This window comes from Cetorhinus maximus, chromosome 13 (genome assembly GCF_964194155.1).
Source record: "Cetorhinus maximus chromosome 13, sCetMax3.hap1.1, whole genome shotgun sequence".
In the NCBI taxonomy this organism is placed as follows: domain Eukaryota; kingdom Metazoa; phylum Chordata; class Chondrichthyes; order Lamniformes; family Cetorhinidae; genus Cetorhinus; species Cetorhinus maximus.
The window spans coordinates 72,800,485-72,819,865 of record NC_135891.1 but is presented as its reverse complement, the minus strand read 5'-3'; the positions used below and the strand labels follow the sequence as shown (position 1 = coordinate 72,819,865).

Genomic DNA, 19,381 nt, shown 5'->3' with positions numbered 1-19,381 from the left:
CATCAGTAACAGGGAAAATGCTAGAGTCTATTATAAAGGATTTGATAACAGGACACTTAGAAAATATCAACGGAATTAGACAAAGCCAACATGGATTTTTTAAATGGAAATCGTGTTCGACAAACCTACCGAAATTTTTTGAGGATGTAACTAGCAGAATAGATAAGAGAGAACCAGTGGATGTGGTGTATTTGGATTTTCAGAAAACTTTTGATAAAGTCTCACATAAGAGGTTAGTGTGTAAAATTAAAGCACTTGGGATTGGGGGTAATGTATTGGCATGGATTGAGAATTGGTTAGCAGACAGGAGACAGAGAGTAGGAATAAATGGGTCTTTTTCGGAGTAGCAGGTGGTGACTAGTGGGATACCGCAGGATTCAGTGCTTCGAACCCAGCTATTCACAGTATATATCAATAATTTGAATAAGGAAACCAGTTGTAATATTTCCAAGTTTGCTGATGACATGAAACTTGGTGGACATGTGAGCGATGACTAGGGTGTTAAGAGGCTTCAAGATGATTTAGACAGGTTGAGTGAGTGGGCAAATACATGACAGATGCAGTATAACATGGATAAGTGTAAAATTATCCACTTTGGTAGGAAAAACAGAATGGCAGAGTATTATTTAAATGGTGATAGATTGGGAAATGTTCATGAACAAAGGGACCTGGGTGTCCTTGTACACAAATCATTGAAAGCAAGCATGGATGTGCAGCAAGCAGTTAAGAAGGCAGATGGTATGTTGGCCTTCATTGTGAGATGACTTGAGTACAGGAGCAAGGATGTCTTACTGTAGTTGTACAGGGCCTTGGTGAGACCACACCTGGAGAATTTAGTGCAGTTTTGGTCTCCTTATCTAAGAAAGGATATACTAGCCATAGAGGGAGTGCAGCGAAGGTTCACCAGATTGATTCCTGGGATGGCAGGATTGTCGTATGAGGAGAGATTAGGCCATCTAGGCCTGTATTCACAGGAGTTTAAAAGAATGAGAGGGGATCTCTTTGAAATGTATGAAATTCTGACGGGGCTGGACAGACTGGATGCAGGGATGGTGTTTCCTCTGGCTGGGGGGGCGGTCTAGAACAAGGGGTCACAGTCTTAGGATACGGGGCAAAACATTTAGGACTGAGATGAGAAACTTCTTCATTCAGAGGGTGGTAAACCTGTGGACTTCTCTACCACAGAAGGCCATGGACGCCAAGTCACTGAATATGTTTAAGAAGGAAATAGATTTCTGGACTCTAAAGACATCAAGTAGCATGGGGTGACAGCGGGAGTGTGGCGTTGAGTTAGAGGATCAGGCGTGATCGTTTCAAATGGTGAAGCAGGCTTGAAGGGCCGAATGACCTACTCCTGCTCCTAGTTTCTATGTTTCTAAAAATAATGAACATTCTGGTTATTGGGGTTAACTGTGCATTCTGGTTACTCGGGGGTTAACTGTTTATTCTGGTTATTGTGAGGTTAATTGTACATTCTGGCTATGGGGTTAACTATACATCCTGGTTATGGGGCTATCTGTAAATTCTGGTGATTGGGGGTAAAGAGTACATTCTGGTTTGTTGGGTTAATTGTACATTCTGGTTATTGGGAGGTTAATTGTGCATTCTGGTTATTGAGTTAACTGTGCATTCTGGTTATTGGGAGGTTAACTGTAAATTCTGGTTATTGAGTTAACTGTAAATTCTGGTTATTGGGAGGTTAACTTTACATTCTGGTTATTGGGAGGTTAACTGCTCTTTCTGGTTATTGGTGGTTAACTGTGCTTTCTGGTTATTGGGAGGTTAACTTTGCTTTCTGGTTATTAGGTTAACTGTACATTCTGGTCATTGGGGGTTAACTGTGAACTCTGGTCATTGGGGGTTAACTACATTCTGATTATTGGGGGTTAACTGTACATTCTGGTTATGGGGTTAACTGTATATTCTGGTTTTTGGGAGGTTTACTGTACATTCTGGTTATTGGGTGTTAACTGTACATTCTGGTTATTGGGAGGTTAACTGTACATTCTGGTTATTGGGAGGTTAACTGTACATTCTGATTATTGGGAGGTTACCTGTACATTCTGGTTATTGGGGGTTAACTGTACATTCTGGTTATTGGGAGGTTAACTGTACATTCTGGTTATTGGGAGGTTGACTGTGCATTCTGGTTATTGGGGGGTTAACTGTACATTCTGGTTATTGGGGGGTTAACTGTACATTCTGGTTATTGGGGGTTAACTGTACGTTCTGGTTGTTGGGAGGTTAACTACATTCTGGTTATTGGGGGTTAACTGTACATTCTGGTTATTGGGGGTTAACTGTACATTCTGGGTGTTGGGAGGTTAACTACATTCTGGTTATTGGGGGTTAACTGTACATTCTGATTATGAGGTTAACTATACATTCTGGTCATTGGGGGTTAACTGTGCATTCTGGTTATTGGGGGTTAACTGTACATTCTGATTATGGGGTTAACTATGTATTCTGATTATTGGGGGTTAACTACATTCTGATTATGGGGTTAACTATGCATTCTGATTATTGGGGGTTAACTGTACATTCTGACTATTGGGGGTTAACTGTACATTCTGATTATGGGGTTAACTGTACATTTTTGTTACTGGGGATGAAATAATGATGCATTCTTGTTATTAGGGAGCAACGCAATTGCATTCGGTTCAAATGTGTATTGACGAATACTATCCTGGATGTCCTTCGACAGCGACCTGGATGGGTTGAGGTCAAAGAGTGAGTCTCTATTTTCATACCTGACTTTGGGGAGATTGGTTGCAACGTCTTAATAACTTCTTGTGTTTCTGAGAAACAAGCTCAAGATGACAGCCCCTGAACAGAGGGAGGCCCAAGACAGGAAGTGGAACTTCAAAGCCACAGAATGGCTGTTGTGGTAAATAGCAAAATGTACAAGCTGCTGGGAGAATGCATATGGATAGTTCTTCTCTCGCAGCGACATGCAGCTTGAAGGTCTAAGAGAACTCCCACGACCTGGATATCTGACTGTCAAAGCTTATGTTTGTAATTGATATAAAAAGCTCACATTCTTACAGCACCTTTAATGACCTCAGAATGTTGAAAGCACAAAGTATTTTTTGAGGTGTAGTCACTGTCATGATGTAGGATACCCTGGCACTTTGAACGTTGCCATTGGGAGCACTTTGCCATCGTGGTGGCAGGGTAAGGGGGAGGGGCCAGACAAAATGTAGCCCAAAATGTCCTCAATGACAGGACAGGCAAAGGAAGACGATGTCTCACCAGCTAAAAAAGCTTGCAGCAGCATTGTGGTTCGACACATCAGCTAAATCTGACCACCAACCCATCACGATCATGTGGATAATGACAGTGCCCCAAGGTCCCCACGTTAAACAAAGTCACATACAGGTTGTGCCAGGGTACATCTGCCAAGTCCTGTGGTGATGGAGAATTGGCGATGGAGACAAGGATGTGAAATTGGAAGTCCTTAGTCAAGAATCTGCACACAGGTGCCAAGTACATGAAGGTTGTTGGCATTGAAATGCCCTTGGGCGGCAGCATCTTTGAGTGAGCAGTCCTCTTCAGGATACCCTCTGCTCACCTCAAATCGGGAGGGTGCTAGAAAAGGTGCACGAAAAATAGGCTGTCTGACTTTGTCCTGGCTGAGGAACAATACCCTGTGGGATCACCACTTTTGTGGTCAAAGAAAGAGAACCCAAATCCGACACCCTGGATCCCACTGCCTTGTGGGACATCCTGCCCCACATGCCCAAAGATGTGTGAGCCAAGAGTCGGCCTGCTCAGTCACAAAGAAAACCTATGACAGAAACTCTCAAGCCTGAGTAGATGTCATCCTTGAATGAAGGATCAGCTGACGTATGAAATGCTGCAGCCAGTTTGCACACAGCAAAATCTCATAACCAGCAAGAATATATTGACCAGGTAATATCTTTATTGTTTGTGGAGGGATAAGTGTTGGCCAAGTCACTGGAAGGAACTCTCCTGCTCTTAGAACCATAGAAAAGTTACAGCACAGAAGGAGGCCATTCAGCCCATCTTGTCCATGCCAGCCCGAGGACACCCAAGTGCCCTTTCTAATCCCACCTTCCTGCACCTGGCCCATAGCCCTGCAGCTTACAGCACTTGAGATGCAGATCCAGGTACTTTTTAAAAGAGTTTAGAGTTTCTGCCTCTACCACCAACTTGGGCAGTGAATTCCAGACACACACTACCCTCTGCGTAAAAAAATTCTTCCTCATGTCCCCCTTACACCTTCTGCCACTTATCTTGAATCTATGTCCCTGGTTCTAGAATTCTCCGTCAAGGGAAACAATTTTACTCTGTCCACTCTATCTATTCCCCTCATAATTTTGTACACTTCAATCAAGTCACCTCTCAGCCTTCTTTGTTCTAAGGAAAATAAACCCAACCTACCCAATCTCTCCTCATAGCTACACTTTTCCAACCCTGGCAACATTCTTGTAAACCTCCTCTGTACTGTCTCCAAAGCTATTAGGTCCTTCCTGTAATGTGGTGACCAGAACTGCACACAATACTCCAGTTGTGGCCTCACCAGAGTTTTATACAATTCCAACACTATATCCTTACTTTTATATTCTATACCTCTGCCAGTGAAGGAGAGCATTCCATATGCCTTCTTTACAACCTTGTCTACTTGAACTGCTGCCTTCAGGGACTTATGTTCTTGTACGCCAAGATCTCTCATTTCATCTACCCCTCTTAGTATATACCCGTTTATTGTGTAATCCCTGTAACTGTTTGACCTCCCTAAATGTATGACCTCACACTTCTCTATGTTAAAATCCATCTGCCACTTTACCGCCCACTCCACCAACCCATCTATATCGTTTTGGAGATTTTGGCTATCCTCTACGCTATCCACTACTCGGCCAATCTTTGTGTCATCTGCAAATTTACCAATCGTGCCCCCCACGTTCACGTCCAAATCGTTAATATATAACACAAACAGCAAGGATCCCAACACCGAGCCCTGTGGAACACGACTTGAGACAACTTTCCATTTGCAAAGGCATCGATTGACCATTACCCTTTGTTTCCTGTTACAAAGCTAACCTTTTATCCAGTTTGCCACATTACCCTGAATCCCATGGGCTTTTACTTTCCTGACCAATCTGCCATGTGGGACCTTATCAAATGCCTTGGTAAAATCCATGTGCACAACATCCACTGTACTACCTTCATCAACCCTTCTTGTCGCTTCCTCAAAGAATTCAATCAAATTTGTGAGGCAAGACCTTCCTTTAACAAATCCATGCTAACCATCCCTGACTAGTCCATGCCTTTCCAAATGACAGTTAATCCTATCTCTCAGGATTGATTCTACTAATTTGCTCACCACCGATGTAAGACTAACTGGCCTATAATTGTTTGGCATTTCCTTTGATCCCTTTTTAAACAATAGAACTACTTTTGCATTTCTCCAGTCCTCCGGTACCTCGCCTGTATCTAGTGAAGATTGGAAAATCACCCTGAGAGCATCTGCTATCTCCTCCCTGACTTCCTTCAGCAGCCTCAGAAACAATCCATCTGGCCCTGGTGACTTATCAACTTTCAAGGATTTCAACTCTCCGAGTACTTCCTCTCTCTTTATGACTACCCTGTCCAATGACTCGCAGTGTTCCTCCTGGACTACTATATCTACATCCTCCCTCTCCTTTGTAGACACGGAGACAAAATATTCATTCAAAACCCTTTCCACAGCCTCTGCATCTACACACAAGTTTCCATCTTCATCTCTGCTAGGTCCCACTTTTTCCTTAACTAACCTTTTAGCATTAATGTATTGGTAAAACATCTTTGGGTTATCTTTAACTTTACTTGCTAATCTTTTTTCATGCCCTCTCTTTGATTTCCTTATTTCCTTTTTTACTTCGTCCCTTCACTTCCTATATTCGTCTAGGCTATCTGCAGTGCTTAGTTCTTTGTGCCTATCGTACGCTTTCTTTTTCTGTTTGATCTTCCCCTGTATTCCTCGAGACAACCAGGGGGGTCTAGATTTGGCAGTACTACTCTTATTTTCGTAGGGGACAAGTCTACTTTGTACAATTAGGATCTCGCTTTTTAGTGCTTCCCACTGGTTTTCCACTGTATTATCCTCCAGCAGTGCTGTCCAGTCCACCTCAGCCAAGTCCCTTCTCTTTTCTGCAAAATTTGCCTTCCCCCAGTTCAAGACTTTTACTCCTGCCTTATCTCTGTTCTTTTCCATGGTAATGCTAAATCCAACTGAATTGTGATCACTGTCCCCGATATGGTCGCCAACTGTCACTTCACCCACTTGCCCTTCTTCGTTCCTCAAGACTAGGTCTAGAATTGCACCTCCTCTCGTTGGGTTTGTCACTAATTGGTTGAAAAAATGTTCCTGGACACACTGCATAAATTTTTCTCCCTCAGTGCCCCTTATATTGTTTGAATCCCAGTTGATATTAGGATTGTTGAAGTCTCCTACTATTATTGCCCTCTTGTTCTTATAAGCAGAAATTTGCCTGCATATTTGTTCTTCTATCTCCCTTTCACTATTTGGGGGTCTGTAGTATACACCCAGTAGTGTGACTGCCCCTTTTTTATTTCTAAGCTCAATCCATAACGCCTCGTTTGTTGATCCATTTAGTATATCATCCCTTCTCACAACTGGAATTGATTCTTTAACCATTAGTGCTACCCACCCTCCTTTTTTATCTCCTACTCTATCGTGTCTGAAGACTCTATAACCAGGGATATTAAGCTGCCAGTTTTGTCCCTCCTTTAGCCAGGTCTCCATTATAGCAATGACATCTTGCTGCCATGTGTCTACCTGTGCCCTTAACTCATCTACCTTGTTTGTCATACTCCTTGCGTTGAAGTATAAACAGTTTAACCCCATCAATTTCCCTTGCTGGGCACTTTGTAAACTTTGCTTCTCCTGTAACTCCATGTCTATCACAACGTCCCTAGCTAATGTTCTACCTCCATTTTTCTGATTTAAACCGGCCCAACTGATTCTACTCCTATCCCCCTGCCACACTAGTTTAAATATTCCCCAACAGAACTAGCAAAAACCCCCGCAAGGACACTGGTCCCAGCTCTTCTTTGAATTGTGCCATGGGATTGTTTACATCAACTTAGAGGGAAGATGGGACCTTGGTTTAATATCTCATCAGATGACACCTGTGACAGTGAAGCACTGAGACAGAACCGGAGTGTCAGCCTGGAACATGTGCTCAAGCTTCTAGGGTGCGGCTTGAACCTAAAAACATATCTTTCAGATGAGAATGCTACTTAGTGAGCCACGGTTGACATACCTGCTGCATGTATGAACTTTTGTGGGCATGAATGTTTGGGAAAGGTGTGTTCTTTGTGCTGTAGCCTCTCTCATGGATAGACTCAAGATCAGAATTGCTGCAGGGTTACCTGAGAAAGAACTTGGCTGTGTTATGATAACTCAATCCCTCCAGGCTTCACAAAGACTAGAGAGTGGACACCCGAGCTGGAGCTAGCCTGAGAGTGCAGAATGCTGATGCTGGGTCCCCCACAAAGCCCACTCACCTTGGTGTATGACATTAAAATAAACTTTAGCTGTGAAGTCTGTTCCCACTGTGAAAGGAATTCTAATATCACCATGTTTGAGTTTTAGGAACATTGGAACAGAAGGAGGCCATTCAGTCCCTTGTTTCTGTTCAGATATTCAATTAGATCCTGACTGATCTAACACGTTCTTATTACCTGTCCATCAAAACCCATGGGGTTAAGTCGGATAACACCTGAAAACAGAAGGAAGGACTGTTGTACACAATTAACCCTCAGCCGTTCACGCTATCACTGGCAGAACGGTAAATCCATGCTGAATCCATGACTCGATTGCTGCATACAGCCAATGCTCCTCAGACTGTTCTTTGGCTGTGCGCAACAAGAAGCCTGATAGTGAGTGGATGCTGCTACCCAAAACATCGAAGCTGGAATATGTGATGGGGGATCGTTGTGAGCTTAATCTGCTGTGAAAGATTAAAGAGTGACTGAAGATGTAAGAGACCGCATATCAAGAGTGAATAAGGATGTGGGAAGTGTGCATTGAGAGTGACTGAAGATATAAGCAAGCATGCACTGAAAGTGATTGAAGATGAGAGAGCATGTACTGTGTGTGGCTGAAGATGTGAGCGAGCGTGTATCGAGAGTGATTGAAGCTGAGAGTGCGTGGACCCAGAGTGACTGAAGAAGTAGGAGAGCACGGGTCGAGAGTGAAGATATTAGATAACATACATCAGGAGTGACTGAAGATGTGAGAGTGCGTGGACCAAGAGTGAAGACGTGAGAGAGCGTGCATGGAGAGCTTGTTGTGCTTTGTGTAACCTTGTTTCATTCTCCAGTCATGTTGAATTCCCAGAGGAAGTCCTACCTGGCCACCTATATCAGGAAGCAACGTTGCAGTGCAAAATTTTAAATTAATAAAAAGATTCTTCAGTAAACGTAGCCAAATACAGGAAAGCTCCAAAAACATGCCCAATTCCTCAAGATGCCAGAAGAAATAATCCTGCAACTAATGTGTAAGTAGTTTGTGATCAAAACCAGCTCCGTTGGGTAGGACATAGTGTTTGTATGCCTGACACCAGACTCACAATGCAGCTGCTCTACTTGGAATTTGGGTCTTGGCAGGGGACTCCCAGGAGGACAGCAGAAACCCTTCAGAGACGCTCTGAAGTGATCAAACGTCACCAGTTCATGTCAGCCCCTGGCTTGTGACCAACTAAAATGAGGAAGATTTATTCAGGAAGGCACTGAACACATCAAAATACTTTGTCGGAGGAGAAGTTGAGGCGTAAGAGGGAGTGCGCAAACCTCCGAACATCTCATCTACCCAATCCTCCAAGCAACACCTGTCCTGCCTGTGGCAGAATCTGCAGGTTGCACAGTGGATTTGTTAGCCCTCTCCGAACCCATCGAACCAGATTGGAAACAAGTCATCCTCGATCCCGAGGGGCTCTCTAAATATAGCTGGAGAGAGAGAGGGTAGGAGGGGGCGGTGGGCAGTCCTTCATACTGCTGAGCATGTGTCAGTTGCATAAGGTTGAGGCGGCATAGGTAGGAGCATGCTGGAAGCAAAATGGCGGTGCTGGTGTCAAATCAGCACACTGATTAAACAGTTTTTAAGGTGTATGCACACAAACCTGTTTAACAAGGTGGCATCAGAAGTGTATTGTGGACACCATTTTTGAGCATTAGGAAGCCACATGAAAGCTAAAATAACTGGTGATACAGAGCTTAGTTTTGAAGGGATCTATTAAATTTCCCTTTCCATTCTCTGCTCTCAAGTGAAAATCTATGCTCAAAGCAAAGCCCAAATAGAGACATGAACCCCAAACTTTAAGATGAAAAGTCTGATGGTTTCCTGCCTGAGCTGTCTGAATCCATGTAGTTTTGTTTTCGGTGTACCTGTGAACCTTTTCCCTGTCCTGTTTTATGAAACAGTGATCTACAACATGGTTTTATATTTACCAGTTCCTGTTTGTGGCTGGTTATTTAGGTTTGTGTTTGTATCTGCTGCATGTTGATGCCCTGCCTCTTACATAGCTCTCCCTTGTTGACAGTGAAGGGGAGTGGGACTTTTACTGGTGTGACATCAGCTGGCTGCGAGAGAACTTTGGCTACACATATATGGATGAGCATGTTCGTGTCTGTCACTTTCGCAATCACTACGAGGTATGAAAGTCGAATCCTACTATTCCCTAGCATAATAGAAATAATCACCACAAAATGGAGCTGGTCAGAACAATCCTGATTTAAAAATAACGGGGGACATTGATTCTGGGCACTGGCCGTAGATGGGCAGTAATGAATTATGCACCCACGTGCCTACCCCACTCCCACCCCGTCCCCCCCCACCCCCCACCGCCATCTTGCCCTCCTCACCACCTTGAATCAACTTGCCTTTGGCATAGACATCAATTTGCAATTGCTACTTACAGGATATTGAGGAGGGGGCTGTGACCAAAAGCTTGGTCAAAGAGCTGAATTTCAAATAATATTTTAAAGGAGGAGGAGATGTTCAAATTCTTCTGTAAAACCTCCTCTAGCCCTATAATCCTCTGACATCTCTGCACTTCCATTTCTGGCCTCTCTGATTTTTAATCGCACCGCCATTGGTTGTTGTGCCTTCAACTGCTAACCTAAAATTCTGAGATGCTGTCAAACTTCTTTACGTGTCTCCTCCTTTAAGACCCTTCTAAAAACTCACTCCCCCACTGATATTTGATCACCAGTTCTAAGATTTTTTTACATGGCTCAGTGTCAAATGTTATCTGGTGATATTTCTGTGTAGCACCAAGGGACATTTTACTATGTTGATGAGAGTTAAAAAAAGAGGCTTCACATATCAATTACTAAGGGCGATTTGGACCATGTTTATCCTTCATGTCAACAGTAGTCCTATCCGCACCTACTTCAGCACTGTGTTCGTAATGAATCCTTCCATTATGTATAGGTCATAGTTAGGCAGATGTGTTGTGACGAATTGTTGCAAAGGGATACCAACACTGGTCTCTAAATCTACATGTCCAAGGTTTAGGTGTTGATACATTCTTCTTCTGCCTTTACATGGAAGCTGACACGGAAAAACTTCATGGTAAAAAACCTGAAGAGGTTTCGCAGACAGCTGGAGCGAGAGCAGGGCAAGCTGGAGGCAGCCAAATGCGACTTCTTTCCAAAGACATTTGAGCTCCCCATTGAGTACCACCTCTTTGTGGAGGAGTTCAAGAGAAACCCTGGAATTACCTGGATTATGAAACCGGTGAGAAAATACACACCAGGTAGGCACAAGGGAGGGAGGCGGATTCTCAAACACTCACACTGCCCACAGTGTACCCCAGTCGCAGCTCCCCCAGGGTAACGCCACACACTGCCCACTGTGTACCCGACTCCTGGCTCCCCCAGGGTAATGCCACACACTGCCCACAGTGTACCCCACTCCCGGCTCCCCCAGGGTACTCCACACACTGCCCACAGTGTACCCCAGTCCCGGCTCCCCCAGGGTACTCCACACGCTGCCCACAGTGTACCCCACTCCCGGCTCCCCCAGGGTACTCCACACACTGCCCACAGTGTACCCCAGTCCTGGCTCCCCCAGGGTACTCCACACACTGCCCACAATGTACCCCATTCCCGGCTCCCGCAGGGTACTCCACACACTGCCCACCGTGTACCCCAGTCCCTGTTCCCCCATGGTACTCCACACACTGCCCACAGTGTACCCCACTCCCGGCTCCCCCAGGGTACTGCCACACACTGCCCACAGTTTGTCCCTCTCCCAGCTCCCCCAGGGTACTGCCACACACTGCCCACAGTGTACCCCACTCCCGGCTGCCCCAAGATAATGGCACACATTGCCTACAGTGTACCCCTCTCCCAGCTCACCCAGGGTACTCCACACACTGCCCACAGTGTACCCCACTCCCAGCTCCCCCAGGATACTCCACACACTGCCCACAGTGTACCCCACTCCCGGCTCCCCCAGGGTAATGCCACACACTGCCCACAGTGTACCCCACTCCCGGCTCCCCCAGGGTAATGCCACACACTGCCCACAGTGTACCCCTCTCCCAGCTCCCCCAGGGTACTCCACACACTGCCCACCGTGTACCCCACTCCTGGCTCCCCCAGGGTACTCCACACGCTGCCCACAGTGTACCCCACTCCCGTCTCCCCCAGGGTACTCCACACACTGCCCACAGTGTACCCCACTCCCGTCTCCCCCAGGGTACTCCACACACTGCCCACAGTGTACCCCACTCCCGGCTCCCCCAGGGTACTCCACACACTGCCAACAGTGTACCCCACTCCCGGCTCCCCCAGGGTACTCCACACACTGCCCACAATGTACCCCACTCCCAGCTCCCCCAGGGTAATGCCACACACTGCCCACCGTGTACCCCTCTCCCAGCTCCCCCAGGTTACTCCACACACTGCCCACCGTGTACCCCTCTCCCAGCTCCCCCAGGGTACTCCACACACTGCCCACCGTGTACCCCACTCTCGGCTCCCCCAAGGTAATGGCACACACTGCCCACAGTGTACCCCACTCCCGGCTCCCCCAGGGTAATGCCACACACTTCCCACCGTGTACCCCTCTCCCAACTCCCCCAGGGTACTCCACACACTGCCCACGGTGTACCCCACTCCCGGCTCCCCCAGGGTAATGCCACACACTGCCCACCGTTTACCCCACTCCCGGCTCCCCAAGGTAATGCCACACACTGCCCACAATGTACCCCACTCCCGGCTCCCCCAGGGTAATGCCACACACTGCCCACCGTGTACCCCTCTCCCAACTCCCCCAGGGTACTCCACACACTGCCCACAGTGTGCCCCTCTCCCAGCTCCCCCAGGGTACTCCACACGCTGCCCACAATGTACCCCACTCCCGGCTCCCCCAGGGTAATGCCACACACTGCCCACAGTGTATCCCACTCCTGGCTCCCCCAGGGTAATGCCACACACTGCCCACCGGTACCCGACTCCCAACTCCCCCAGGGTACTCCACACACTGCCCACAGTGTACCCCAGTCCAGGTTCCCCCAGGGTACTCCACACACTGCCCACAGTGTGCCCCTCTCCCAGCTCCCCCAGGGTACTCCACACAATGCCCACCGTGTACCCTCTCCCAACTCCCCCGGGGTACTCCACACACTGCCGTGTACCCCAGTCCTGTCTCCCCCAGGGTAACGCCATACACTGCCCACAGTGTTCCCCAGTCCTTACTACCCCCCACATCCCTAGGTACCCCACACACTGTCCAAAATGTACCCCAGACCTTGCTCCCCCTGGGTACCCCACACACTAACCATAAGGTACACCGGTCCTTGCTCCCCCCCCAGCTCCTGGAAGCTCCCTGCCCCCACCCCAGTATCCCACACACTGTCCATAATGTACCCAGACCATGTGCTCCCCCCCCCCACCCCATCCCCCCACCCCAGTACCCAACACACTGCCCATAATGTACCCCAGACCCTGCTGCCCCTGGGTACTCTACATTTTGTCCATAATGTACCCTAGCTCTGCTCCCCGATGCCCCCTCCCACCCCACCCTGGTACTCAACACACTGCCCATAATGTACCCCAGTCCCTTCTCCCCCCGGGTACCCCTCACGCTGTTCACATTGTGACCCACGGAATGGGGATTGTATGTTCAGTCAGTATGAATAGACATACTCCACCAATCATCACCAAATTCTGTCTATAGCTATCAATAGCCAAAACACTCATTTCAAGTGAAGCAGCATTTCACGTGCGCTTCCCTCACCTTAGTCTACTGCATTCGTTGCTCCCAATACGGTTTCCTCTACATTGGAGAGACCAAACGCAGATTGGGTTACCGCTTTGCAGAACACCTTCGGTCTGTCCGCAAGCATTACCCAGACCTCCCTGTCGCTTGTCATTTCAACACACCGCCCTGCTGTCATGCCCACATGTCCGTCCTTGGCTTGCTGCATTGTTCCAGTGAAGTTCAACGTAAACTGGAGGAACGGCACCTCATCTTCTGACTAGGCACTTTACAGCCTTCCGGCCTGAATATTGAGTTCAACAATTTTAAATCATGAACTCCCTCCTCCATCCCCACCCCCTTTCCGATTTTCCCCCTCCTTTTTGTTTTTTCCAATAATTTATATAGATTTTTCTTTTCCCACCTATTTCCATTATTTTTAAATATATTTCCATCCATTGTTTTATCTCTACCTTTTAGCCTTTTTCGATTCCTTCACACCACCCCCACTAGGGCTATCTGTATCTTGCTCGTCCTGCTTTCTAACCTTAATTAGCACATTCCTTAGATAATATCACCACCTTCAACACCTTTTTGTCTGTGACTACTTTTGGTTATCTCCACCTATCACTGGCCCTCTATCCAGCTCTTCTTGTCGCACCCCCCCCCCACCCAACCCTTAAACCAGCTTATATTTCACCCCTTTTCTATTTTTCCTTAGTTCTGTTGAAGGGTCATGCTGACTCGAAACGTTAACTGTGCTGCTCTCCACAGATGCTGCCAGACCTGCTGAGTTTTTCCAGGTATTTTTGTTTTTGTTATGAATAGACAGTACATTTTTTGCTGCTAGAGTAAGAGAAGCTGAGAAATTGGTGAACAGTGTGAGTATCAGTACAGTCCAAAGTCACCTCAGTGAGTGACCAGTTGCACTATGAGCCTGCTGAATTCGAGCAACTATACATCAGCCAACGAAGTTTCAGACAGAATGATGTATTCCACTCAACCTGTACCCAGCCAGGGAAAGGTAGGGATTTCACATCTCACTCTTGATCACAGCTTAGTAGCTGACAAAGCATTTCTGTTCTTTTTAGGTTGCAAGGTCACAGGGCAAAGGCATCTTTCTTTTCCGAAAACTCAAAGATATCATGGAGTGGAGAAAGGTAATATTCTGCTTGTAATAATATAGATATTGCTTCCATATAGAGCAAGGCTGTGAAATTCATCCCCCGAATGCCCTTTTTCTCTGTGCTGTGGGTAAAATTCATCCAGATGGCAGTCAGCAGCACCTAGAAGAGAGTGTGAGAGAATGACCTTGGGACTGACAGTCAGCAACACCTAGAGGAGAGTGCAAGAGGAGGACCCTGGGACAGGCAGTCAGCAGCACCTAGAGGATCTAATCTATCAAGAGGATCTAGCATCTAGTCTATACTCAGGCAGGAGTAAGGGTAAAATAAAAGCAAGGGCCCATATTCCATTAAGTTAAGATATGTCTGGGGAGCTCAGTCCCATGATTTGCATGTCCTGTGCTATGTGGGAAATCCTAGACACTCCTGGTGGTCTGGACGACCAAGTGTGCAGGAGGTGCCTCCGACTGCAGCAGCACAAGCTCTGGGTTCTGGAGCTTGAGTGGCAGCTGGGGGCACTATAGTACATTCACGAGGTTGAGGGGTTCGTGGATAGCATGTTTCAGGGCGTGGTCACCCCGCAGCTTAAGGAAGTGCAAGCAGAGAAGGAATGGGTGACCGCCAGACAGAAGAAAGGGACCAGGCAGGTTGTGAGGGAATCCTCGAGTGCATCTCGCCTGCAAACTGTTTTTCGGCCTTGGAAAACGCTAAGAGTGACGGTTCCTCTGTGGAGGCCAACCAGAGCCAAGGCCATGGTACTGTGGGTGGTCCAGCTGCTCAAGTGGGGGGCGGGGGGAGGAAATGTGGAATGGAAATAGTAGTAGAGGATTCATTAGTGAGGGGAGTAGACAGGTGCTTCTGCGGCCGTACATGTGACACCAGGGTAGCATGTTGCCTCCTGGGTGCCAGGGGCAAGGATGTCACGGAACGGCTGCAGGGCATTCTGAAGTGGGAGGGCGAACAGCCAGAGGTCGTGGTCCATGTTGGGACCAATGACGTAGGAAGATAGAGAAATGAGCTCCTGCAAGCAGAGTTTAGGGAGTTAGGTAGGAAATTGAAAAGCAGGACTTCAAAGGTCGTAATCTCCAGATTACTCCCAGTGCCCTACAGTAGTGAGTCTAAGAACAGAAGGATAGAGCAGATGAATGCGTGGCTGGAGAGATGGTGCAGGAGGGAGGGCTTTAGATTTCTGGGGCATTGGGACTGTTTCTGGGGGAGGGGGGACCTGTACACGTTGAATGGGTTACACCTGAACAGGAATGGGACCAACATCCTTGCGGGGAGGTTTGCTAATACTGTTGGGGCAGATTTAAACTAAATTGTCAGGGGAATGGGATCCTGAAAAGTAGTTCAGAAGGGAGAGAAGCTGAGATGGAATTAGAATTTATGGACTTATAAGTGAGTCTAGAAGTGAATCTAGGCTAGATAAGAAAGAAGTGAGTTTAGCAAGGTTAAATGGAATATATTTTAATACAAGGAGCCTGAGGAATAAGACAGATGAGCTGAGGGCACAGAAAGGCACGTGGGAGTGTGATATCATAGCTATGACTGGGACTTCGCTAAAAGAAGGGCAGGATTGGCAGCTCAACATTCCTGATTATGGGCGATAAAAGAGGAAGGGGAGATCGCAATATTGATCAAGGAATCAATTATAGCAGTCAGGAGGGATGATATTTTGGAAGGATCATCAAATGAGGCCGTATGAGTAGAAGTAAAAAAACACAAAAGGGGCAAACACACTGTTGGGTGTATACTATAGGCCCCGAGTCAGGGAGAGATAGAGGATCAGATATGTAATCAAATTTCAGAGAAGTGTAAGAATAATAATGCAGTAATAGTAGGGGATTTTAAATATTAACTAGGATAGTTTTAGTGTGCAAGGTAGTGAGGGAGCAAAATTCTTAAGTTGCATCCAGGAGAACTTTTTTAGCCAGTACGTAGAAAGCTGATCAAGGGAGGGGGAAGTTCTGGACCTAATATTCAGAAATGAGCCCAGGCAGGTGGAAGGCTTATCAGTAGGGAGGTTTTTTGGAGATAGTGACCATAACTCAGTTATATTTAGGATAGTTATGGAAAAGGATAAGGTTGGGATGGGAATATAAGTTCTAAACTGGGGAAAGGCTAATTTTACTAAGATGACATACGATTTGGCCCAAGTGGACTGGACGCAGCTACTTGCAGATAAAACTGTGTCAGAGCAGTGGGAGGCATTCAAGGAGGAAATAGCGAGAGTACAGGGCAGATATGTTCCTGTAAAGGCAAAGGGGGGGACCAAGTCTGGAGAACCCTGGATGTCAAGGGACATAAAGGTTAGGATTAAGAAAAAAAAAGAAGCTTATGGTAGATACCGAGGGCTCAATATGGCAGAGTCCCTAGAGGAGTATAAAACGTGCAGAGGGAAACTTAAAAAGGAAATTAGGAAAGCAAAGAGAGTGCATAAGAAAGCATTGGTGGGTGGAATAAAGGAAAACCCAAAGTATTTTTAAAAATATATGAAGAGCAAGGGAATAACTAGGGAAAGAGTAGGGCCAATTAGGGACCATTGAGATAATCTGTGTGTGGACCCGGATGATGTGGGTACAGTCCTCAATAAATACTTTGTGTCAGTCTTCACAATGGAAAAAGACGAAGCAGGTATGGACTTCAGGGTGGAGGACTGAAATATTAGAGGAAATTAACATAGATAGAGGAGGTTTCGCAGCCTTAGAAGTGGATAAATCTGCAGGTCCAGATGAGATGTATCCCAGGCTACTGAGGGAGGCAAGGGAAGAGATATCAGGAGGCCTGGCAGTAATTTTCAAACCCTCTCTGACCACGGGTCAGGTCCTAGAGGACTGCTAACATTGTCCCATTATTAAAAAAGGGAGGAAGGGTTAGACCAGGAAATTACAGGCCAGTCAGTCTAATCTCAGTGGTGGGGAAGCTACTCGAAAGAGTTCTGAGAGACAGAATATATCTGCACTTGGTGAGACACGGATTAATCAGGGATAGTGAGCATGGATTTGTTAAGGGAAGGTCGTGTTTGGCAAATTTGATCAAATTTTTTGAGGAGGTAACCAGGAGTGTTGATGAGGATTATGCATTTGATATGGTCTACATGGACTTTAGCAAGGCTTTTGATAAGGTCCCTCATGGCAGACTGGTCAAGAAAGTAAGAGCCCATGGGATCCAAAGCAAAGTGGCACGTTGGATCCAAAATTGGCTGAGAGGCAGGAAGCAGAGGATGATGGTAGATGGATGTTTCTGTGACTGACAGTCTGTTTCCAGTGGGGCTCCGCAGGGCTAGGTGCTGGGGCCCTTGCTGTTTGTGGTGTACGTAAATGATTTGGACTTAAATGTAGGGGGTACGATCAAGAAGTTCGTGGATGACACAGAAATTGGTAGGGTGGTAAATAGTGAGGAGGATAGCCATAAACTGCAGGGGGATATCAATGGACTGGTCAGGTGGGCAAATGGAACAAAAACAAAAAAATGCTGGAAAAACTCAGCAGGTCTGACAGCATCTGTGGAGAGAAAGACAGAGTTAACGTTTCGAGTCCGTATGACTCTTCAGAGCTAAGAGAAGTAAAAATATGGTGAAATTTATACCGTTTAAGGGGGGTGTGGAGCAGGTGAAGCTGGATAGAAGGCCAGTGATAGGTGGAGGCAAAGGAGAGATTGTCAAGGATGTCATAAACAAAAGGTCAAAGGGATGTTGATGGTGGTGGTACTGGCTAAAGGAGGTACTAATGGTGATATGAAGGATAGAAAGCAGAAAGTGATAATAGCTGCATGTACATAGCACTGTAGCCCCAATAACACCCCTTTGACCTTTTGGTTATGACATCTTTGGCAATCTCTCCTTTGCCTCCACCTATCACTGGCCTTCTATCCAGCTTCACCTGCTCCAACCCCCTTAAACTGTGTATATTTCACCACATTTTTACTTCTCTTAGCTCTGAAGAAGAGTCATACAGACTCGAAACGTTAACTCTGTCTTTCTCTCCACAGATGTTGTCAGACCTGCTGAGATTTTCCAGCATTTTTTGTTTTTGTTTCAGACTTCCAGCATCCGCAGTATTTTGTCTTTATCTCAGTGGCAAATGGAATTCAACTGGAAAAGTGTGAGGTAATGCACTTGGGGAGGGCTAACAAGACAAGGGATTACACTGTGAATGGTAGGACCCTGAAAAGTACTGAAGATCAGAGGGACCTTAGTGTGCATTTCCACAGATCCCTGAGGGTACCAGGGCTGGTAGATAAAATGGTTAAGAAGGCATATGGGATACTTGTCTTTATTAGCCGAGGCATAGAATACAAGAGCAGGGAAGTTATGCTGGAACTTGTATAAAATGCTGGTTAGGCCACAACTGGAGTACTGCATGCAGTTCTGGTCACCACATTATAGGAAGGATGTGATTGCACTGGAGAGGGTGCAGAGGAGATTTACCAGAATGCTGCCTGGGCTGGAGGGTCTGAGCTATGAGGAAAGATTGGAAAGGCTGGAGTTGTTTCCCTTGGAGCAGCGAAGGTTAAGAGGGGATCTGATACAGGTGTATAAGATTATGAGGGGCATAGATAGGGTGGATAGGAAGGCACTTTTTCCATTAGTAGAGGGGTCAATAACCAAGGGGCATAGTTTTAAGGTAAGAGGTAGTAGGCTAAGAGGGGAGTTGAGGAGAAATCTTTTCACCCAGAGGGTGGTGGGAGTCTGGAACTCTCTGCCTGAAAGGGTGGTTGAGTCAGAAACTCTTGTAACATTTAATAAGCATTTAGATATTCACTTGCGTTACCATAGCCTTCAGGGCTATAGGACAAGCGCTGGAAAATGGGATTAGTGTAGTCAGATCTTTGTTGACTGGTGCGGACATGATGGGCCAAATGTCCTCCTTCTGCACTGTAAACGCCTATGCCTGAGTGTATCTCCTTCGTGCCCCTTTTCTCTGTGCTGTGGGTGAAATCTGTCCTCCTAATGCCCCTTTTCTCTGTGCTGTGGGTGAAATCTGTCCTAATGCCCCTTTTCTGTGTGCTGTGGGTGAAA

At 46.6% G+C, this 19,381-nt stretch overlaps 1 protein-coding gene across 3 annotated transcripts in view; it reads left to right on the top strand.

Annotated features, from left to right (window-relative positions):
- ttll9 (tubulin tyrosine ligase-like family, member 9) overlaps positions 1 to 19,381 on the top strand; it is a 118,060-nt gene that overhangs the window by 8,761 nt on the left and 89,918 nt on the right. For all 3 annotated transcript variants that reach the window (XM_078556318.1, XM_078556320.1, XM_078556319.1), the window contains exons 3-6: positions 2,638 to 2,730; positions 9,570 to 9,681; positions 10,583 to 10,768; positions 14,329 to 14,397. In XM_078556318.1, coding sequence (XP_078412444.1) covers positions 2,638 to 2,730; positions 9,570 to 9,681; positions 10,583 to 10,768; positions 14,329 to 14,397 — 460 coding nt within the window. The remainder of the gene's footprint in view (positions 1 to 2,637; positions 2,731 to 9,569; positions 9,682 to 10,582; positions 10,769 to 14,328; positions 14,398 to 19,381) is intronic.